The following is a 23,828-nucleotide window of genomic DNA, read 5'->3' on the forward strand; positions in this document are numbered from 1 at the left end:
CTCATCTTGAATGGCCCATCCCCGGAGATGTTTGCCTGCATAAAACTGAAATGCAGTCACCCAAAGTGAGTATCGGAGGAAATCGAACTCTGAGTCACTCTGTCAGATAGACAGACAGACACAATCCATGTTTGTCATCGAGTTTGTTGTCCTCCAATGTCTAACCTAGGTTGAATTGACTGAGACTGAGCTGTTGCCTAACTGTTAGTACTAACCAGGCCCAAAATAAGGGCTTCAAGATTCAATGTCAAGTGCAAGAATTCATACTCCTCACCCCTTGAACCCTGAAAATTTTAGTTTTGCTAGAACCCTGATTAATGATGCTGCCTTGCTCAAAACTTGCCCTGCTCTTTCTGATGAAAAACATCTTTGGCCTGACCAATGAAGTAAAACATAGTTTGAATGGAGTTTAAAAAAACATCTTTTGACGATCCAAGGAGAATTTCCCCATGTTTCCACTTTCCAGTTCAACTGTTTTTACTACATGCTGAGTGATCATCTGGTGCTGAAAATGAGGGTGGGAGGAAAACAATCTGACTGGTAATCAGAGTCGGCAAAAGTAGTTGCCATGTTGAGCTTGGTTTCCTGCAAGATCTGAAGTACAACTGATGGCTTGGTTGCTGAACAGATTCATTTGAAGTGTGGATTTGAGGTAAGTAAACCGGCCTGAGAAGCAGGGACATCAAGTATTTATTTCATCAGAAGTGATGCACCATCTTCTACCATTATGTGATAAAGCACTGAATGCAATGCATACATTCTATGCAGCTGTTTATCCTAATTCGTCTGGAAAACCACTGTTGCACTATCATGTGATGCAGGTGCAATTGAGGAGGAACCCTCCCCCCGATGTTTGTCATGGTACTAACTGCAACTGAGGACGAACCCTCCCAAATGTTAGGTACCTAGCTTAACTAATTTTCTACTAGGTAAAACTTGAATGTGTCAATTGATGAACTAGAACAAACCGTCAGCAAAAATTTCTGGTTTAGTTTAATTTTCTAACAAAACATAAGAGCTTCCCTGTGCAGACTGAAACTCTGACAATTACACTGCATAACTCTCTGCCTGTGACATGAACAGGACACAGCACATATGTTCCTCAGTGCAAATGGGAATTATCACCGTTGGCTTGCAAATCATCACAGAGACTCTGATAATACTACCAGTGATGGTTCATAATCGACAGTTCTAGCTTCGAACTTTCACCACCAAATCCACTGGTATTGCAACTTTATCAGTGGAGAAATCATGGAAGTTGACAAGTATTTTATTTTAAGTTTTTTTAAAAAAAAAGACAAGGTATAATGAGCATGAAGTGCAGATGTACCAGAAACAGTGGATAAACTGTCCTGTTGTCAACTTTGTTTTCCTTGAATATCATACAACATACATTTTGGATGGATTGTTTGATCCTGAGTTGTTGACTTGCCGTTATTACTAGCCAAGGGCAAAGGGACACCATGCATTGATCAACAAATGCAGAAAAGTGATACAGATGCAGGACTTCAACTTTAAGGCTAATGGCAAGAATTCACACCAATCCGCCGCCACCCCCCTGGCCCAAGGGGTATCTGATAAATACTATGGCCCAAAAACAACATTAAAAAAGGACAAAACAATCCTCAAATGACAGTTGAACAACAACGTGACCAAAGAGAATATTCAAGGCTAGAACTAGAAGTAACTGAATAGCAGGGTTAAATCAATGATCTTAAGCTTTACACGATGCTATTGTGTAACGCAAATGAAGCTTGTAAAATATGTCCTGGGTCTCAAATTACAATCATGTCAGGTCAGGTGTCTGCTCCATCCTTCCATAGCAACTTCTATCAATCTATGTATAGGGGTTAAAAATACATTGCCCATAAACAGTGGTGGACATGAAAGGCTTAGAAATTGCCATGGCTACAGGTGATAGAATACAACTATCATGGATAGGGAACACACAAGCTTTTACATTGAGGACTTGACAACTCCCAATTGTTGATGTCGAGTAACAGCTTGCAACTATGTGAACTGTGTATTATGGATATGTCAGATCGACCTGGAAGAGTCTAGCTCAGAAATTACTGGTTCGTCATTTGGCATTTCATCAGAGCTACTGGTCCCAGAACACTCATGAGAAGACCAATCCTTTGGTATTTGTTCCTGATCACCAGTCTCATCCTTCACTGATGCACCATCCGAGTCAATAAATGAAAGGAATGGCTTCTGTGTTTGATCTTGTAGGCTTCCATCTTCCTTTCCCCTCCAAACAATAATTTGCTCCTTGTCAAATGAGACAAGAATGCAAGGAACAAGATCCTACACCAAAATAAGAGGGTGGGAAGTATACTCTGTTATAAATCGTCTTCAAATCACATATGCAATTTCAATATGTACCCATACACTCACCCTGAGCTTGACTCCAATCTTCTTATAGTCACTTTTTGGCAATCCTTTACAGTCTATTCGTACCAGCTCATCCATCAAAAATGCATCCCGGACCATTGGCACAAGACTAGCATAGTATCCGTTCTTGGCTGTGAGATAGGATGGTTGTTTCATACACTTATTTACAATATGTTATATCTATCTAGGTGGAGAATGTGAGCAAAATTACCAAGCTTTGTCAAAACAGGAACATGTAGGCCCTTCTTCCTAATTTGTTTTGTCTCCTCAACTGTCAGCCCTTCTATTGTTGTTTTGATTAGCCTTGGGTAAACAGGTTCAGCAGGTTTCCACAGCATCAACGGAATAACAGGTCTTTTCTTTGGATTATAATGCCTACCCCTGTACAGTATCAACAGGCTACCATGCCTGTGGATGATCAAGCCACCAGTTTTATCCTGGACAAGAAGTTGCCATAGTCATGCTTCTGCTCAATAATCAAATGTTACAACCAGTAATGTCAAACTATAGCTCCTAAATATTTGTATATACATGGTCACTGCAACTGAGAGTAAGAGCGCTATGCTTTCTAGGAGACTTGGGACATGTAGCTACCTCAAGCTGATGACACACGTTTTGCATATCAACCGTTGGCACACCGAGGCATTTTATCCTGACAGCCTCGCAGGTCTTCCAGTTATTGTGAATGTCGTTTAGCATGTTGTGAGTAAGCCCATCTCTCCCTAGAGAAATTAACAAACGAGTCAACATCATTCATCACAACAGTTTGAAATGCACCCCCAAGGCACCAAATCAGCGAAGCCACGGGCTACAGCTGCTCCAGCAAAATCCTACCAAGGTTGATCTGTCGCTTGGTGCGATTCTTCTGGCACTTGTCGACCAAGAATGCACGCTCCGCGGGGGTGAGCGGCTCTCCCAGCACGCGCTCCCGCTCTCGGCGGCGCGCCTCCTCCAACCCTCTCTCGGCGTCGGGAAGGGGATCCTCTGCCTCGACGTCGCGCAGGGTAGCGTCGACGGCGGGCGCGCAGAGCCCCCTCCAGGGCCGGTCGAGCCGCCCGGGGCCGAACGGCGAGTACCTGGGCTCGCGGAGCCCGATGGGCTTGGAGGCCGGAGTGCTCTCGGTGTAGCTGAATCGGAAGTCGAAGGGGAGGTCGGAGTGCGCGGGCGGACGGCCGCCGCGGTCCAGCGACGACGGCGGGCGGTAGGGCGGCTTCTTCGCACGGCGCTTCTTCGCGGCGCCGGAGTCGCTGGGAGGTTCTCGCGGGGCCGGGGTGAGGGAGGCCGGGGCCACGAAGCCGTACCGGTCGAGGAGGCGGGAGAGGTGACAGCGGGGCGGGACGCCGGGTGGTGCGCCCGCGCGGCGGAGGAGGTCGGGGGCGAGGAGCATGGGGCGGCGGTGAGGGCGCGGCGGTGAGCTGGGAGACAGCCGGCGGGCGGCGGTGGGGTTTGATTGTTATTAAAAAAGTTTATAATTATGCAAAAGTTATTAAAAAAAAGTTGATCGCACACAGGTACTAATGTTCTATACTTCTTTGCCTTACAAGTCATTACGTCCCTATTCTGTTTGTTTTTCGCCGTTTGGTGTGGGGCCGGCCAGTGAAATTGTCCATATTACCTTAGAGACTCGAATTTCACACGGAAAAAAACAGAATGGTTCCGTGTTTCTCAGCAGCTCGACGAAATCTCCTCTTGTTCATGCTAAAAATCACCACAAATTCCCACTAAATTCACCGAGAGGTGGCCCTCCGCGGTCCCCATCTTAATCACACGCAAGAAAGTTCAAAAGAAGCATCGATACTAGTACAGAGACCGAGAGACGAGCGAAGAACCCTAGGGGAGAGAGAGCACGGGGGCGACTCCGGCTCACGGAGACAGCGGCGCGCGGCGGACTAGGATCTGGCAGCGAGGCTGCCGGGGCACCTCCTTGCTCTCCCCGAGCGCCCGGCCTCCTCCCTCCCGGCGGCACACACGGCGGCCCGTGGAGGCGACGCGGACGGCCTCCTGGAGCCACCCGTCAGCCTCGCGCCCCGTGCCCCCTGGATCGCGCCCCCCTCCCCCCGTCACTGGAGCGCCGCGGCCACCCTCCTAGAGCACGCGCCGCCGGATCTGTCGATGAGGAACGGCGGCGCCCCGGCTCCCCTCTCCACAGCGACGAGCAGTGAGGCCACCAGGGCACCTCCTTGCTCTTCCCGGACGGTGTCCACTTCCTCTTCCTATCCCCACCGGTGGTGCATCCAGCATCTTGGGCACCGCGCGCCTGTGGAGAGTGCGCAACGAGGCTGGGGGACTGAGACGGCGACGGCGCCTTAGAGCTCGCGGCCACGCGCGGGTATGGCTACGGCAAACGGCAACGGCAGCGCGCGGCTGACGAGGAGCGCAGTGACAGATCTAGTGAAGGAGACGACGACGGTGGGCGTGCGGTGGGGCAGCTATGAGCTCGGCCGCGTTGACGGTGACGGGACGCAACGAGGACGACTAGGAGCTCGGCCGCGCGGGCGGTGATGAGATCCAGTCGGGTGAGGAGTAGCCAGGCACCGTTGGATCTGGCGACGTGGTGCGGCGGCGCTGAAAACTCTAGTTTGGTTTTGGTGAATTGATGAAACCCTAAGTGCTAACCTAATTTATCAAGTGATCATGAGATAGGTAGCACATTTCAAGTGGTGAAGCAAATGAAGATCATGAGATGATGATGGTGATGCCATGGTGATGATCAAGTGCTTGGACTTGAAAAGAAAAAAGAGAAAAACAAAAGGCTCAAGGCAAAGGTATAAATGGTAGGAGCCATTTTATTTTGGTGATCTAGACACTTAGCGAGTGTGGTCACATTTAGATTCGATAGACGTACTATTAAGAGGGGTGAAACTCATATCAAAATACGATTATCAAAGTGCCACTAGATGTTCTAATTCATTGCATATGCATTTTAGGATCTAGTGGAGTGCTAACACCCTTGAAAAATGTTTGTGAAAATATGCTAACACATATGCACAAGGTGATCACTTGGTGGTTGGCACATTTGAGCAAGGGTTAGGAACTTCACCGGCGTCCTATACAGAAAAGACGGAGGTCAATGTAAGTGACCGGACGCTGGTCTCGGTTGGACCGGCGCGTCCGGTCAGTGGTAGTAGAGGGCGCGTAGCGTCGGTCTCTGACCGGATGCTGGGTCACTCAGTGATCGGACGCTGACAGGGTACGCCTGGTCTTGCTAACGTGGCAGTGGACAGAGGAGTCACCGAGTGATCAGACGCTGGGTGTGTCTGGTCGAGCTTGACCGGACGCGTTCGGTCGTAAAAAGTCGTCTCTGGATGCTTACTGGAAACGACCGGACGCTAGGGTTCAGCGTCCGGTCACTTTGAGCTGCTGCGTCCAGTCGTCACTTGACTGTTGAGATCGAGCGATCAACATTTGAAGAGAGGGAACACGTGGCACGCATCGCGTGACCGGACGTTGAGGTCTAGCGTTCGGTCGATATGACCGGAGCGTCCGGTCACCCCGTGTTGTGCCCAGTGAAGGGGTACAACGCCTCTATTTCGTGGGGGCTTCTATTTAAACCCTATAGCCGGTTCAAGCTCACTCTCTTTGTCATTTGCATTGACATAGCAACCTTGTGAGCTTAGCCAAAGCTCTCCCACTCATCTCCATTATTGATTCATCATCTTTGTGAGATTGGGAGAGAATCCAATTGTCGATGTTTCACCATCGATAGCCTGTCATGGGGGTACCCGGGGCAGTTTGTTCGGGCTTCAGCGTATGCAGAACTCGACGGTAAACGCAAGAGACAGTCGATTTATCCTGGTTCGTGCCCTCGACTATGATCGAGTAATAGCCCTACGTCCAGTCGGCGTTAGCCTTTGCGTTAGATTGATTGTAAAAGTCTTGTGTTCTCTCTAACTCTCCCTCCGACCTCCTTTATATAGTCAGGAGACTAGAGTCCTAGTCGGTTTATAATGTAGAGTCCTAGTAGGATTACAGGGTAGTATTACTACTAGAATTACATGGAAGGAATCCTAATCAAACTAGATCTTCTCTCTCCCTTGCGGTGTATCCCGTGGGTCCCGCATCAACACCAATTGCATTGCTTGAGTGTTTGCATCTAGAGGCACTTGGTGTTCGTGTTTCGCTGCGGGATTCGCTTATTACTCTTGGTGGTTGCCGCCACCTAGACGGCTTGGAGCAGCGAGGATCGTCGAGCGGAGGGTGGTGATTGTCTCCGGCTCTGATCGTGGTGATTGTGAGGGGTTCTTGATCTTTCCCGGGTGAAGAGTCAAAAGGTACTCTAGTGGATTGCTCGTGGCTTGTGTGATCCTCATTTTGTGTTGGTTGTGCGGCACCCTATTGAGGGTTTGGCGTATGATGCCAATTAGCTCGTGAACCTCGAAGTGAGTGAATTGCCACAACGAGGAGTAGCTTGTTGGCAAGCAAGTGAACCTCGGTAAAAAATCATTGTGTTCATCATTTGATTCCGAGGTGATTGGTCTTCATTAGTATTCATTCTTGTGATTGATTGACTCCTTCGACACGGCGGTATAAACAAATTGCCCACTCTTTTTACATTACCGCAAACTAGTTGTTAAGCTCTTTAGTGTAGCTAGTTGTGAGAGCTTGTTAGTTTGGTTAGTGTGGCTCTTTAGTTAGCTTTTGAGAGCACACTAACTTAGTATAGTGTCATAGCTATTGTGTGGATAGAACCTATATAAACTAGAATTGTAGTAGGTGGCTTACATTTTTAGTAGGCTAGCGCAACACTTGTTTCGCCTCATAATTGTCTAACCGGCTTGTTAAGTGTTGTTGTAGAAATTTTTAATAGGATATTCATCCCCCTCTAGCCATTAGGACCTTTCAGGCGCCCTAGCTCCCCTCTCCACACGATGAGCAGCGAGGCCATCGGGTCCGCCATGACGGACGACGTCGTCATGACCGCCTAGGAGGTCGTCGGGCCGAGTCGTGGGTCGGGTCACCGGGGAGCAGGCGCTGGCGCGTGTGTCAGGCCACCGTCGCTGAGGGTGTAGGGCGGTGCCAGGGCCAGGAGCGTGGGGCTAGGTCGTCGGGGTCACAGGGCGGGGCTGGTGCCGGGAGGCGCCGGGGGCAAAGGGTGGGGTCGAGGCCTGGAGGTGCCGGGGGCGCAGGGCCGGGCCACCGGGCACGGTGCTGACGGCACGCAAGGGGAAGAGGACAAGGAGGAACACAGAGAGAAAGAAAACTGAGGTGTGAATCATAGTCGGTTTCCACCGTCCAAGGGTAATATGGACAATTTCACTAGTCGGTCCCACACCAAACGGCGAAAAACAAACAGAACAGGAACGGAATGGATTGTAAGGTAAAGAAGTTTAGAGCAGTGGCACCTGTGTACGGTCAACTTTTTAATGGCTTATGTGTAATTACAAACTTTTTTAATGGTACACATGTAAAAGTCTCTTTGAAGGATCACAAGTACAAAACAGAGGACAGATGCCTCTCCTAGTAGTGGGGTTTTTGGGGGAGAAGAAATCACGTCCGTGTAATGGAAGGCTGCCTAGACAAACGAATGGCCCGATTCGAATGTTCAGGCTTTGATCCACACTGTCACTGTGATCTCAATCTCATATAGAACGCGGTGTGATGCTGCAAGAATCGAGTGGATTACGATGAGATTTACGATAAGGTAAGGCTAGCGCCCGCATGGTTTGTCGTGCCTGTGCCGCTCCGTGTCCTATGCTTCACATGGGGCCCGCGTCGCTCCGTGTCCTGTGCCGCTTCATCTCGATCTGCGCTCACACAGTTTGTCGTGCCTGCCGCTCGCGCCCCCTCCACACCCACACGCATGCAAGCAGGCCCAACGGCTGCAGTAGGCGGCCACTACAAATGGGGTCTACTGCAACATGTGCAATATAAGATCTACTTTTGCAACATTTAGAGGAAACATTTGCAACATACGTTTGAAAACACGAGGAAAACACGTGTGTAGCCATTGCAAAACATATGCAACATATGTGTGAAACATATGCAACATACGGATGAAACACTGCAACATATGTGTGAAATATATGCAACATTCGGATGAAACACTTGCAACATAAGTGTGAAACATGTACAACACTTAGATAAACACACGTGCAACGTACATCTGAAACAACTGAAATATTTGAAACAGACGCTTGCAACATACGTATATAGCCATTGCAACATATGCACATCCCGATCTACTTTTGCAATATCCACATAAAACACCTGCAACATGCATATGAAACAACTGAAACACTTGAAACATACATTTACAACATGTCAGGCACGACACTCTAGTTGACGGCGACCACCATGTATGGTGAGCCTCGAGGCGGTTGCGAAGTATGGCACGACCACGACGCCCTTGCCATCTCTAGCCTAGGAGGAGGTGATGAGGAGGATGCCGGTGCCATAGTGGAAGCCAGCCGAGGATATGAGCAACACCACGGGCTTAGGGAGCTTGGAGAGCGGCTACGTGGCAGCGGATGCCGCGGTCACAACAATGAGCGGCGGGCGGAGCAGGACGAAGGTCGTGGCGGCGGTGAAGGCCACGATGAGGAGAAGCAGGAGGCGTAGCCGAATGTCAAATGAGGGCTGGGGTGCGGCCACGGAGGAGAGGAGAGCGGCGGTGGGCCGCGGCGAGTCGCCGGGGGTCCGGACCTCAACTGAGTGGGCGGAGACACCATCGACGACGGTGCTTTGACTGCAGGACTTGGGGAGAGTGGAATTGGACTGGATCTGGGAGAAGCAGAACGTGTGTGCGGCTTGCGACTTGCAGCTTGCGGAGTGGGAGATTTTTATTTTGGGAGGCAACATGGAGTATCAGATATTCATGGTGGGTACAATAATTGGACGGCTTGAAGCCACGTATTAGGCCGGTCAGACCTGGTCCGACAAAGACACGTGTCCGGCTGGACGGACGATCGGTAGAGAGCATTACTGTTACCATAAATTCATAATTCAAGTACCAGCTGAAGACGATGGGAGTGGCAAATCTTCAAGTGCAAATCTGCTGACAATATTTGCAATGCACGCATTTATTAAGAAAAGGAGGAAATACTAAAAGCACCAACAAAGAATAATTGTTCGTGAGTTCATATCCTAATTTCAGAGCAAGAATAAGGATACCAAGAAATTGGGGTGAGAATGTGAGATGCACAGTTCATCCGGAGCTTTGACTAGTTTACCGAGCGACAAGACTGGAAGTGCCTGTAAGTTGAAATCTGAACACGAAAATGGAGAGATCATGGATATAAAATGGGTTTCCCAACCCTTAGGTAACTACGGACATAACTACAACAATCAGCACGGATATTTTTCTGGTTATCCTTGCCAGCCAGAACAGGTTCATAGGCACACCTATATCATCCGATCCTTTAGTAGGGGGGAGATACAAAATGGTTCCGACCTTACATTTGATACACAAAATAGTTAGATGTCAACTATCAGTACAATTAACTTATCGCAGACCCAGAAGATAGCCGCGGCACCTCAGCTCCAACCTTTACAAATACAGGAGCACTGGTGCATGCAGCAACTGCAAATGACATTAGCTCCTCGAGCTCTGCTGCCCTCGCATATAAGAGCTCAACGGCCATGGTCACCAATATATATCCAAAGCACATCATGGCTGACCACATCTTCGCTTCACCCACCGATTGGTATGAACAAATGGGGGATTTTTTACTAGGATGATTGATACGCATCGCTATTGCCCTTGCAAAATACAATAATTAGTGGGAGTCCATGGTCTTAAGCTGCCTTCACCTTGGCCCTGACAGCTGTTCAGCGTGGAGGTTGTCGGTCGAGTCGAGAATCCATTCCGAAGTTCGATGAGGGCCTAGCTCGACCTCTTGTCGTACTACTTCTACCTTCTGCCACTCCTCCCATCTCTCGGCGAGACCATCGCCTTCGAGCATCCTCACAACCTCTGACATCCTAGGACGTTCCATGGGGTTGCTCTGCGTGCAGAGGAGCGCGACCTGGATCAGAGATTCCACCTCAACATCGATGTAGTTGTGCTCTAGATCTTCATCGACTAGACTCTCCAGTTTCTCCTCCTCGAGCAATCCCTTGACCTGCACAAAGCAAATAAACACGATATTAATTTGCTTGCCAAATCAGGTCATATCAAAAGAATGCAATGAAATAAATTATCAACAATCTAAAGCAATACTAACAAATATCAGCCTGTCACAATGCACCAATTCAGTTAAAATATTCATTTCTTAGACATTATCAAAGTTCTATTTGTCATTGGATGAAATGGTTGGCAACTTTTTTATGATTGCATAGGAAAAAGTGACCACCAACCCCTGCCTAGTATGGAAGCCACAAAAAGGCATGCACATTTAGGTTGCAATTTGAACAGAGGAAATGACATAGTTAATTACCCAGTCAAGAAGCATGACATCATCATCATTAGCAAGACGAGCTAGATCAAAGGCACGTTGTCCTGTAATAAGCTCTAAAAGCGTAATTCCATAGCCAAATACATCAGTTTTCTCAGAGGATTTTCCTGTTGAAAGGTATTCAGGTGCAATGTGCCCAATTGTTCCACGGACAGCAGTAGTTACATGGGTATCCTTGTAATCCATTAGTTTGGCTAAACCAAAATCCCCCACCACAGCTTCGAAGTCTTCATCTAACAAAATATTTGCAGCTTTGACATCACGATGAATAATCTTTGGATCACAATGATCATGTAAATAAGACAGGCCCCTAGCAGAACCCAATGCAATCCTTCTTCTTGTTTGCCAATCTAGTGGAGGTTCAGCTGGTGGCCGGTCTACAAAATAAAACCAAAGTAATAAAAACTTCAGAGTTTGATACTGCTGTTAGAGAGGTGTGACATGAAAGATACAAATAAAAGTATGTGAACAGCACTATACTAGGAAAAAATACCTCTTAAACGTGATGCAACACTTCCATTAGCCATGTATGGATACACAAGCAACCTTTCTGTTGGTGTCATACAGAATCCACGAAGACGCAATAGGTTTCTGTGTACAGCCATACTAATCATCTCAACTTCTGTTTGAAACTGTAATTCCCCACCAGGCGTGCGCTCTTCCTTTAGTCTCTTAACAGCAACTAAAGATCCATCTGCCAGCCGTCCTTTGTAGACTTTGCCAAATCCACCTCTTCCAAGAATGTTCTTATTGCTGAAGCCGTCTGTTGCAACTTGTAATTCTCGTAGTGAAAATCTTTTAAGCTGGCCAAGATGCACCTCGGGATCTTCCTCGGCTGCCACATTCGAAATCTCATATTAAGTTGATTCAATGTTATTCCCTAAGTTATTCTCCTGCTGTTGAATACTTACCAGGTACATCGAAGAAATGCTCTTGCGGTTTCCTGCGCCGCCAATAGGCAAAACCAATTGCAGGAATAGCAAATAGCAAGGCTGCGCCAGCAGCAACTCCACCAGCAATTGCTCCAGTACTGGAAGAGCTACTTCCTGCACAAAATAAGATGTCAGCAGCAAAACCATATGTTCCATACCCTTCATTACTGACATACTAATGCAGGGTAGGGACAAAAGAAAAGGAGAAGGTAGTTATTGACTTGTGCTGCATGCCTGCATAACACGAGGTACAGGTCATGTAGCTTCCTGTCTTATCCCAGTATCCCACTATAGCAAGTTAACAGCGGTACAACACAGACATATCGCTGAGTCACAGACTAACAGCGCAGCACAGAATCATAGTACCAAATTGTAAGGATCTGGCTCCTTACTATGAATTATTATTTTCAACTTAATTTTCAGGAAAAAGTGCAGTCATTCCTTATCGCTCTCCAGCCTAGACAGCATTATGCTTGTTTTGGAGGTACACAAATCCCAATTAGGATGTCATTTGGATGAAAGAGCAAGGTAGGAAAGGTCCTATTGAAATCAAGGATTTCACTGAACAATCTGAATGAATCACCTGGCGATTGTGCAGGGGTTGTAGGGTTGTATGGAGGAGGTGGAGAAAAGGGAGGAGCACCAGGACAAGGTTTTGTGGTGCCAGGACCACATAAGTTAGGGTTGTTCGCAAAACTGCAAAAGAAGACAGGTGTGAATAGCAGAAGCATTAAGGCTTAAAAATGAAATTTTCAGCTAAAAACCTAGCTTTACCTGATAGGGGTGAATAACGAAAAGGAACCAGTTGATGGAACTTCTCCAGACAAATTGTTATTTGACAGATCCCTGTGATTTAGTAGAAACATTTAATTTCCATTTTACATTTACGAATTAAAACGAAACTCTCACAGTGGGGGCCTCCCCTGCTGTATACTATTTCGCTCAAAAAATTTAAAACCAAACTAAGTATGCAAACTGAGAAACAAATACTTACAGAACTTGGAGTGCAGTGATAGCAGTTAACGATTTTGGAATTGAACCAGAAAGGCTGTTGTTGTTAAGACGCCTATGCCCCGCACAAAAGTTCAAAGATGTGTCAAATTAGAAATATCCACAGGTAATTTCATAAAAAATAAGACAACTTAGAAATTCAACAACAACAACAACAACAAAGCCTTTAAGTCCTAAACAAGTTGGGGTAGGCTAGAGTTGAAACCCAGCATAAGCAATCAAGGTTCAGGCACGTGAATAGTTGTCTTCCAAGCACTCCTATCTAAGGCTAAGTCTTTGGGTATATTCCATCCTTTCAAGTCTCCTTTTATTGCCTCTACCCAAGTCAACTTCAGTCTTCCTCTGCCTCTCTTCACATTACTATCCTGGCTTAGGATTCCACTACGCACCGGTGCCTCTGGAGGTCTCCGTTCGACATGTCCAAACCATCTCAACCGGTGTTGGACAAGCTTTTCTTCAATTGGTGCTACCCCTAATCTATCACGTATATCATCGTTCCGAACTCGATCCCTTAGAAATTAATAAGTTGAAAACCTAACAAAATGATAGACATAGACACCTTAAAACATAAAAAACAGATTGCTGGATATAAATAATCTAACTATACAATATACATACGGCAAGAGTCACTTTTAAACACAAGGCATCACTCAATGCTGCCATGAATAGCAACTCTGTCCAGGAAAATCTAACTTCTTCCAATGGGAGTATGGGACCCAATGAGGCTAGGCAGCTACATTCTTAACCTTTAATTAAAAAAGTAACTGCATTCATGAGTAAACAAAATCATGATTTTAACAAACCAGCTACACATGTATGTGGCCTAGTGAAATCTCAACGTCATAGAAGATCTCCCTTGGTCATCACATATAGATGGGATGAAGCAACCAACGACGACTGAGATAGATTCAGTGTGCGTAAGCCAAAATATTCCTACTCTTAACAAGTTTTACTTTAGTGAATAGTAGGGAAAAACAATACAGATATCTTACAAGAACCGCAGCTTCAATAGCTTCCCCAATGAATCTGGTATTGAACCAGTGAAGTTGTTCAGGTACAAATCCAAACTGACCAAGTTTGTAAGATTCCCAAGTTCACTAGGTATAGTGCCGCTGATATTATTACTGTAGAGCTCCCTGCATAAAAAATAATATATGAAGGCAGTGACTAATTTTAAAAACAAAGTAACTGAGTTATGGCATGCCACAGTAAATGGTCGAGGTCATTAGTGATTAACGAAGGCGGTGAATGTTACTGTGATGTCATCACAGTTAATAGTGCCAACAGCATTGTTATTTTATACAAGACAGGCTCGCCATTTGAAGACAGAATATGCCAGTCACTTTATTTTGACAGGAAGATGTACTAGGTATTATGCCTTGCCAGAGCAACACAGCAGCATAACCTTATTTTCATCTATGTAATAAGTATTCTGAACAGGATATTTCTTATATGAGCAATCATGCCTGAAATGTTTTCACCTAGAAAGATAATAAAATCTTCCACCACATGCAAAATGGGTATGGGATTACAAAGCACAGCAAAGGAAGAGAACTTACAGGTACTGCAAGTTTTTGAGCTGACCAAGTTGCGGAACCAAAGTTCCTGATAGTGCAGCATTTCCAAGATCACTGCGAATGAAAAAAAAAAACTTTAACTGGGAAATACAGAATCGGTGCAACTCACTGATGAAATATAGTGGAGGAAAAAGGTGAACCTACACTCTGATAACACTGTTGTCATTATTGCAGGTAACATGAAACCAAGTGCAGGGGTTGACCAGACTGGGATCCCAACTTTGTAGAACATTATTAGGATCATTTAAGTTAGTCCTTAAGCTATGCAAGGCATCACCTGTCAATAGCAGAATGGAAATTGCAGACTTTTGTTAGAAATGTCACGCAAACAAGCAAAGGGATACATCAATCAGCAAAGCTGTAGAGTTGTGGCAACCAATATCCCTTTTCGGACTTAGGTAGCCATAATTTTTTAAAAAAAAAATCCACATCATCAAATACAAATGAAAAGATAATATCAACATCCATTCTATTAGTACTTGTAGCTAATGGGCTAATGACATCATGTAAAACAAAGCTTCAGCTCTACAATTCAGAATTTGAACAATTCCCCTCTCATTAGTAGAAGCATCAAGGCAAAAGCGCAACAAGACAACTGTCCATTCAATGACAAAACACTTTGCTCCAAACAAACCGATACTCAAGCAAGCGCCAGCAGCGTGAACCTAACAGCACCCGAAACAAGCAAACAACACAAGCAAGTCATGCAAAGTCCTAACTCGCATAAACAATCAGAGACACCAAGGCCCCCCCCCCCCCCCCCCCCCCCCTGAGAATTGGCCAGGCACCAACTAGAAACAGAAGTATATCCAGAAACAACAAAACCACGTCAGGAGACGTCCAAATCAAGCCTAACCACGGGTAACGCGACTATACTAACGTTGCCCGAGCAAATCGGCGCGCAGCAAACGTTAAGCAGAATCTAGCGAAGCAATTTAATGCAACAGTAGTACTAAGCGACAGCAGTCATCGGAACGCACAGGGGCACCGGCGCGCAGCAGAAACACCAGAACGGGGGCGGCGGCCTGGACATCAAAGTCTAATGAATTCAGAGGGGTGGGGGTGGTTTAGGAATCCAATTAAAAGCATGCTAACAGCAAAGACACTAGCTCTAAATTTTGGTCACTGAGAGCAAAATAGACACAAATTTGCAGCAAATCCGAAATTGCTTGGCCAATCGCAGAAACGGCTCGTACACGCACGCGAGGGCCAGAAATGGCACCCAACCAAACCCCGGAAACGGCACTCGGCGCTCGGTCGATAGCATAGGCGTAGTAAACCCACAACCCCCATTTGAATTAGGTCCAGTGGAAGCAGGGCAGAGCTCCCTGAAACCCCCCAGCGGCAGACGGAGCAACTCGGGGGGAAGGCAAGGCAAGGCGAGCAAAGGGGGAGAGCGAGACGGTCGCACCGCGCACCTTCGGTGTTGGCGAGCACGAGCGCGGCCGGGTGGAGCAGCCAAAGCAGCAGCAGCAGCAGCGCCGACACCGCCCACCGCCCCCGCGCCTCCGCCGCCGCCGCCGCCATTGCCACGCGACCCGCGACTCCGCTAGATCCCTCCACGGGCCGCCGCCATTCCCGCCGGATCGGTCGGATCAGGCCGTCTGCAGCGCCGCCGCGCCCGGCAGGTCGGGCGATCCGGCGAGGATTCGGGCGGGCGGGCGCAGCGCCGCAGGCTCCGCTTCCGCCGCCCCCGGCCCCCTCCGCCTCCCTCCCTGCTCTTTCTCGATCTCTCCCTTCACCCTTTCTCCCACTCTGCGCTCGCTTTTCGACGGCCTCGCCCCCTGCTCTCTCTTTTTTTTTTTCTAATCGCCTGGGGGGCTCCTTTTTGCTGCGGTTGCGTAGAATTGCGATACGAGACGAGACACGGGTGGAATCGGACGGGATATTATTGTTTTTTTTTTTTGGTGAAGGGAAAGGGTAGCCGGGATCGGGGGTTAAGCTTCTTCTCGCTTGTGTGTTTAAGCGGGCGTGGCGTGGGTTTAGGAGTCAGAGCTAGGATTAGCGGCGCCAAAGACGCAGGCACGCAGCGGATGGGTGGGTTGGGATGCGACTGAGACTGGGACTGCGCTGCGGTGCCGGAACGGAGTCAACGAAACGGGGCTCGTGTGGGTGGGAGTGGGACGGCGGGGGCGGCCAGAGCGGGATCCCCTGCGGATGGCCGAACACCGGGCAGGGACAGCCGAACACTGGGCAGGGATCCCGTGCGGATGTCCGCGCGGTTTCCACTCGAAGTCTGAACTACTCGTATTGGTTAGTTTTCACAGTTTCACTGTGTAAACAAACATGTATAGGATAGCTAGAGTAGCTCTGCACCTTTCATTTGTGTAACGGCCCGTCCTCCTCCTTTGTAGGATCTCGTAGGATCTGCATGTACTCATGAGCCGGTGGCCTCTGCTCTCACCCCTGTATATGTATCTCAACAGATTGTAATACAAGCTGTGGTTATTCTTCCCAAATTGCTTTCTTACACGTCCCTGTAAAACTTGCCACCGACGAAGGCAACTTCCGTCAGTGGCGCTCCTTCTTTGAACTCACCATCAAGAAGTTCGGGCTGCTGAGTCACATCAATGGCACGGTGGATGCCGCCGCCATGACTGATGACGCCGAGTGGCTGCAGATCGATGCGTGCATCGTGTCATGGCTCTATTCCACGGTGTCCAAGGACATCTGGAATGACGTCTACAAACCGGGCAACACCGTCTACGCCGCGTGGTTTGCCATCACCGGGCAATTCCTGGACAACAGCCTTCAACGCGCCGTCTACGCCCAGCAAGAGTTCCATAGCCTCTTCCAAGGCGACATGTCCATTGGCGAGTACTGTGGCCGCCTCAAGCGTCTCACCGACACGCTGTACGACTGCGGCGCCGCCGTCTCCGACCCGGCTCTCGTCATCAACACGCTGCGCGGTCTGAACAACAAGTTCAGTCATGCCATTGCCGTGCTCTCCACCATGACGCCGCCACCGACGTTCCTCTACACCAAGTCCTACTTGCTGCAGGAGGAGCACCGCATCAAGCGCTCTCTTGAGATGGAGGCCCAGACGACCCTCCTCGCTGCTCAGGACACCGACTCTTCCACCACCGTCAACAAGGCTGCACCGGCTCCTCGACCGCCCTCGCCTGCGCCTGCATCCACCACGCCGTCTGGTGGTGGTGGCGACCGCCGCAAGAAGCGCAAGGCGGACAATCGCAACCGCCAGAGCGCGCCTTCGTCTCAACCCAGCCACACCGCACCCCCTCCACCGCAGTGGGCGTCGTCGTACAATCCATGGCAGGGAGTGGTCCAGGCGTGGCCGCTCAACTCATGGCGCCCTGGTCTTCTCGCGCCTCGCCCCGGTGCTTCTCCTCCGTTCGCCATGACAGCCCTCGCCGCACCACCGCCACAGCAATACCCGGGCACCATACCGCCGGAGCTCTACACGGCGCTCAATGGGATGTCCCTGAACACTCCCAGCGGTGGCGGTAGCGATTGGTTCCTCGACACCGGCGCTACCTCCCACATGGCGTCGCATCCTGGTATTCTATCATCTTGCACATCATCTACTATTCCCCGTCATATTGTTGTTGGCAATGGTAGCCATTTGACGGCATCCTGCACTGGCAACTCCATTATTCCCACTACTTCTTCCCTGTGTCTTAATAATATTCTGATTGCTCCTCAATTGGTTAAGAATCTCATCTCTGTCCGTGCACTAACCCGTGACAATTCTGTGTCTGTTGAATTTGATCCCTGGGGATTCACCATCAAGGATCTACGAACCAGGATGGCTATCCTCCGATGTGACTCCTCTAGAGAGCTCTACCCCTTGCGCACTGCTCCGGGCATGTCATCTTCGGAATCGGCGCATGCTCTCCTTTCTTCAACAGCTGCTGACCTCTGGCACGCCCGACTAGGTCACCCCGGCCGGGACGCGCTCCAGCACCTGTCTCGCTCCATAGGTTTTACCTACACCAAATCCAGTCCACATACTTGTCATGCTTGTCAAATTGGTAAGCACGTGCGGCTGCCATTTCATGAGTCCAGCAATGTTTCTTCTTTTCCTTTCCAACTTTTGCATTGTGATGTATGGACATCGCCCATAATAAGCAACTCAGGCTACAAGTTCTACCTTGTAATTCTTGATGATTTTTCACATTTTGTGTGGACCTTTCCATTGCGGCATAAGTCTGATGTTCTTCCCACTATCATCTCTTTTCATGCTTTTGTCTACATACAGTTTCAGTGTCCGATCATGTGTGTTCAAACCGACAATGGAAAGGAATTCGATAATTCAGCTTCTCGCGCGTTCTATGCTAAACATGGCATTATGTTGCGCCTCACGTGTCCTTACACATCTCAGCAGAACGGACGTGCCGAACGCGTTCTTCGCACCATCAACGATGGCGTTTGTGCACTCCTGTTCTAGGCTGCACTCCCTCCTTCATTCTGGCCCGATGCCCTTGCGACATCTACATATTTACTCAACCGGCGCCCTTGTCGCCCCCGCAGCAATGAAACACCATATGCCCTACTCTTCGGCGTGCCACCGGATTACTCAAACCTGCGCATTTTTGGATGTCTCTGCTATCCTAACACTATAGCCACTGCTCCACATAAACTAGCACCACGCTCTGTTCAATGTGTTTTCCTTGGCTATCCCATGGATCAATGTGGCTACAAATGCTACAATCTAGAGACAAAACGAATTATCATATCTCGTCACGTATACTTCGACGAAACCCATTTTCCGTTTGCGCAGATTTCTGAAACAGGTTCAGTCCCAGCACACAGGCATTCCTCGTGCATCCCTGATGTGCTCCCGCTACCAATGGTACGGCGTCCTCGCACCAACAACCAAGGGCAGCCACGGGCACCACAAGCTATGACGAGTTCACATGTCCGGTCCGCTTCCACGGTTCCTACGGCTCTAGCACTGAGTCCATCGACGGGTTCTTAACCGCCTGAGACCCCGTCCACCAGTGCGTCCTCGGCATCTATGGAACCAGGACCGAGTCCGGCCTCCACATCAGCCCCAACTAACTCGGTCCTTCCGTCGGCATCGCCACGAGCTGCATCAGCGCCGTCGGACCCGGTCCCTCGGCACCCAATGATCACCCGTGGACGCGACGACATCTGCGTGTCGAACCCGAAGTACACGCACATCGCCACAACCTCTTCTCCGACATCCCCGCCGACTTTCATACGTGCAGCACTCCGCGATCCCGAGTGGGCTACGACGATGAAGGAGGAGTTCAACGCCCTCCAGGCCAATGGAACCTGGACACTCGTGCCTCGACCACCGCATGCCAACGTCATCACCGGAAAGTGGATTTTCAAGAACAAACTCTATCCGGATGGATCGCTGGAATGGCGCAAGGCTCGGTGGGTCGTTCGTGGGTTCTCCCAACGCCCAGGGGTCGATTTCCACCAGACCTTCTCGCCGGTGGTAAAGCCATCCATGATTCGCACCGTTCTTCATCTCACAGCCACACGACAGTGGCCAGTCCACCAACTTGACGTCAAGAACGCCTTCCTCCACGGCGACTTGGCTGAGAAGGTGTATTGCTATCAACCGGCTGGGTTCGTCAACGCACTGCATCCTGATCACGCTTGTCTTCTTGTTAAGTCCTTATACGGACTCAAACAAGCACCTAGGGCGTGGTTTTAGCGACTGGGCAACTACCTCCGCTCCATTGGCTTCACTTCGACGGGATCCGACACATCGCTGTTCGTCTACAAGCAAGGTGACACCATGGCATACCTCCTGGTCTATGTGGACGACATCATCCTGACCGCTTCAACGACCTCGCTCCTCCGGCACGTCGTCCAACAGCTCTGTCGTGAGTTCGCCATCAAGGACCTTGGGGACCTGCACTTCTTCCTCGGCGTTCAGGTTCGATGTGATGCCTCTGGTTTCTCCCTCTCTCAGGCTCAGTACACGGAGGACATCTTGGAGCGTGCAGGCATGTCCAACTGCAAGCCAACTACCACTCCAGTCGACGTCAAGCAGAAGCTGTCCACGACTGATGGTGAACCGGCCGCCGACGGATCGTTCTATCGAAGCATCACACGAGCATTGCAGTACCTGACACTTACGTGACCGGACATTGCTTATGCAGTTAATCAAGCTTGCCTGTACATGCACTCTCCTCGTGCTGCTCACTGGAATTTTGTCAAAAGGATTCTCAGGTATCTTCGTGGCTCCATCAGTGATGGCCTCTTCATCTCTGCTTCCCCATCAACCGAACTAAAAGCCTACTCCGATGCCGACTGGGGCGGATGTCCGGACACCCGGCGATCAACATCTGGCTATTATGTGTTCCTTGGGGACTCGCTTGTCTCATGGTCATCAAAGAGACAACCGACAGTCTCCCGGTCGAGTGCGGAAGCTGAGTACAGGACGGTGGCCAATGCCACCGCAGAGTGCTGCTGGCTACGAAACTTACTTCAAGAACTTCATGTTCCTATCAGGAAGGCTACTGTCATCTATTGTGACAACGTATCAGCTGTATATCTATCACAAAACCCAGTTCATCATCGACGAACGAAGCACATTGAACTATACATTCACTTTGTCAGGGAGAAGGTAGCACTTGGCAAATTCAGAGTTTTGCAGATTCCAACTCGGCATCAACTAGCTGACATCATGACTAAGGGATTGCCAACGCCACTGTTTACAGAGTTCAAGTCCAGCTTGTGTATTCGGACAACCGATGCTCAAACTGCGGGGGGGGGGGGGGTGTAAACAAACATGTATAGGATAGCTAGAGTAGCTCTGCACCTTTCATTTGTGTAACAGCCAGTCCTCCTCCTTTGTAGGATCTCGTAGGATCTGCATGTACTCATGAGCCGCTGGCCTCTGCTCTCACCCCTGTATATGTATCTCAACAGATTGTAATACAAGCTGTGGTTATTCTTCCCAAATTGCTTTCTTACACACTGCTTAGTAAAATTTTCTCCGGGCTTTAGAAAAATGACTTCAAACTAATGTCGGACGGTAGCGGATCTAAAAACGATAGTGATAGCCGGGCGTTCGGCTGGCCGGACGCACCAATCCCCATGCGTGTAATGACTAATAAACAAAACGGATGGGGCGTCCTTGTCCTCTTCGCCGGCTAGCTCGCGTTCTCGCCCCTCTCGCGCTCTCCATCGCGTGCGCCTGCTGGCTTGCTCGCGCGCCCCTCCCGTTGCACGTGCCTCGCCGCTCTCTCTCTGACCGGCAACGGCGCCCTCACCCACTCTAGCGTCCTCCTCCTCCCACACCGGCGGCTCCTCCAACCCCGGCGTCCTCCTCCCCCATGCCGGCAGCTCCTTCCCGCACCTGAAGTTACCTGAAGTTATCAGTGGCATTGAGGAGCAATCACAAATTATCATTTAGATATTTTGGACCATTTCTAATATTGGAGACGATTGATAAGGTGGCTTATAAGCTAGACCTGCCAGCTAATGCTCAGATTCATCCTGTGGTGTATGTGTCCCAGCTAAAGAAGCACATTCCTCCAAGTCAGGTATTGGAATCAATTGATACAGTTGCTGCTGATCAGTCTGTGGCCCTGTTACCAGCACAGGTGCTTGATGTGGCTATGGTTCGGCATGGAGGTACTCTGAAGGATCGGGCATTGGTCAGGTGCGACAAGCTTCCAGTTTCAATGTCCACCTGGGAGGATCATCAAGACATGCATCGTCGCTATCCAACAGCTTGGGGTCAAGCTGCTTCATAAGCAGGGGGAATGTCAGGAACCGGCTCTGCACCAGGAAAGCGCTGAAGAGTGGCTAAGTGCGCGCGGGAAGATAGAGTAGCCGTCAAGTTCTGTTGTGCTGGCTTCAGCCCATGTAAGGAGGGTTTGGCCCATTAGGAGTAGGGGCTTGGCCCGTGTGAGTGGTGGTGAACCGGCAGTATATGAGCCGGCTGTATTGAAGAACTTAGTCTTGTCGAATAACTGAAATCTAACCACCCTCGTCTTCCTCTGCTCCTCCCGTCCCAATTTGCTGTTCTTGCAGTTCTAGCCCCAAATCTATCCGTTGTACCGTTGCTGGCCCTCCGTGGTCACAACAAAAACCCTAGGACTTTGAACGCGAGAAGACACCCCGACCAAAGTGACTGAGCGATAGACTGGACTCTGGATAGCCTTGAATGAACAATAACAAATCGCAGGTTGACAGGTAAGGTTGGCAACAGTTGGAACATCCTGGGCGGGAGCAGCGCGCTTGCCATCAAGGCTGGCATCAACCAACCTGCCCGTTGTCCAGTGGAGGCTGGAGGCCTGGACGCTACAGGGAGGGAGGGAAGACGGGCCGAAAAGGCAACACGTGCACCGCTCCAAAGGGCCGTTGTTTCCTGTTCGTTGGTCCCCTGGGCGCCGCAGGATCGGAGCGGTCCCCCCAGCCGCAGGGTCCCCAGTTCCACTCCCGCCTCCACGTGGGGTCTGGTCAACGGGGATCGCTGTCTTCCGTTTCACAGGCCTTTTCATTTCATCATCCCCTCACGTTCCGTTCTGTTCCGTCGCCGACGGGACCCCCAGGCTGTGGTGGTACTGTTGTGAGCTGATTATCCTCTGTACATACACAGATAGCACACTCCTGCCTCTTCTGTATTTAATGGCCGTTTGAATCGTGCTCCCTCCATTTCTAAGTTATAAGTCCTCCTTTTGGTAGAGCTTCTCGAGGAGCTGATTCACTGAAGTGATTATCTACCTGATTCTGTGGAGTGATTATATGAAATGAACAAAGAGGCTAAAAGTTGAAAAAATTAGTTTCTCTAGATTCTATGAAGTGATTCTACATCGCGATTTTGCGAGTTTGTGCTAAAGAATCGAATAGAATTACTTTCAGCCTCCATCGAGAATCAAAATCACGTACACGGAGCTCTACCAAACAAGCCTTAAGACGTGTAATTTTTTTTTTCTGATACGATATTTTATTTTGTAGCCTAATATATATCTAGAAAAGTCAAAAAATACTTTATAATTTATAATGGAGGTTTGTAGTTGTTAGGAGCAAAGGATTGGAAAACAGAGATTTTGGGAGAATCTCAAGAGTCATCTAAATCTGCATCTAAATAATCCAAACAAAAAGAAATCATCTCTTAAAATATTTCTCTCCTCAAATAGTTTACTCTATCTCCAATGACATATATTGTGGACGATATATCAAACCAAAATTGAGGACAAAAAAAGAGTAATTTATACTATATATACCACTAAATCTAGACCTTAATTTTGACTTTAACGGATTGCATAGGGAGACTCTTAGAGATGCTTTCATGCTGTCCAAGAAATTCAATTCCCCAAGTTACAACGATATCACATCAGTCGTTCTAAATTAGCCGGTCTCCATGTTTTAAAAAGTGTCACGCCGTCTCGATTTGATCTGATCTGATCGCAGCGTTCCGTATCATCTCGTCGCCCCGGGGGTTGAATGATGTCTGTCTAGAACTCCAGATCTAAATAGACCCTTAAGCTAGGTTTTATTTTTTTTCTCTGTGATATAGTGCTTTTACTTTTATTGTCATAGCAATATTTTCAAAAAGAAAGTGTTTT

General features: G+C 48.8%; 4 protein-coding genes across 4 annotated transcripts; 2 read left to right on the forward strand and 2 right to left on the reverse strand.

Annotated features, from left to right (window-relative positions):
* Positions 1-1,671: 1,671 nt before the first annotated feature.
* Positions 1,672-3,829, reverse strand: LOC136472095 (CRS2-associated factor 1, mitochondrial-like). The gene is made up of 5 exons (XM_066469822.1): positions 3,229-3,829; positions 2,989-3,116; positions 2,606-2,831; positions 2,398-2,525; positions 1,672-2,307 (listed from the first exon to the last, which is right to left on the reverse strand). Exons 1-5 carry the CDS (start codon positions 3,779-3,781, stop codon positions 2,038-2,040), a joined length of 1,305 nt encoding a protein of 434 aa, XP_066325919.1. The 5' UTR covers positions 3,782-3,829; the 3' UTR covers positions 1,672-2,037.
* A 5,990-nt stretch (positions 3,830-9,819) lies between these two features.
* Positions 9,820-16,327, reverse strand: LOC136476404 (LRR receptor kinase BAK1-like). The gene is made up of 11 exons (XM_066474227.1): positions 15,726-16,327; positions 14,452-14,584; positions 14,290-14,361; positions 13,723-13,866; positions 12,714-12,785; positions 12,494-12,565; positions 12,303-12,415; positions 11,699-11,833; positions 11,281-11,622; positions 10,770-11,164; positions 9,820-10,454 (listed from the first exon to the last, which is right to left on the reverse strand). Exons 1-11 carry the CDS (start codon positions 15,832-15,834, stop codon positions 10,140-10,142), a joined length of 1,902 nt encoding a protein of 633 aa, XP_066330324.1. The 5' UTR covers positions 15,835-16,327; the 3' UTR covers positions 9,820-10,139.
* Positions 16,328-16,900: 573 nt separating this feature from the next.
* On the forward strand, positions 16,901-18,479 carry LOC136469082 (uncharacterized). The gene is made up of 2 exons (XM_066467410.1): positions 16,901-17,825; positions 18,059-18,479. Exons 1-2 carry the CDS (start codon positions 16,901-16,903, stop codon positions 18,091-18,093), a joined length of 960 nt encoding a protein of 319 aa, XP_066323507.1. The 3' UTR covers positions 18,094-18,479.
* A 1,562-nt stretch (positions 18,480-20,041) lies between these two features.
* Positions 20,042-22,010, forward strand: LOC136469083 (uncharacterized mitochondrial protein AtMg00810-like). The gene is made up of 3 exons (XM_066467411.1): positions 20,042-20,318; positions 20,409-20,797; positions 21,771-22,010. Exons 1-3 carry the CDS (start codon positions 20,042-20,044, stop codon positions 22,008-22,010), a joined length of 906 nt encoding a protein of 301 aa, XP_066323508.1.
* The last annotated feature ends 1,818 nt before the right edge of the window (positions 22,011-23,828 follow it).

The sequence above is a fragment of the Miscanthus floridulus genome, chromosome 8 (assembly GCF_019320115.1).
Source record: "Miscanthus floridulus cultivar M001 chromosome 8, ASM1932011v1, whole genome shotgun sequence".
In the NCBI taxonomy this organism is placed as follows: Eukaryota; Viridiplantae; Streptophyta; class Magnoliopsida; order Poales; family Poaceae; genus Miscanthus; species Miscanthus floridulus.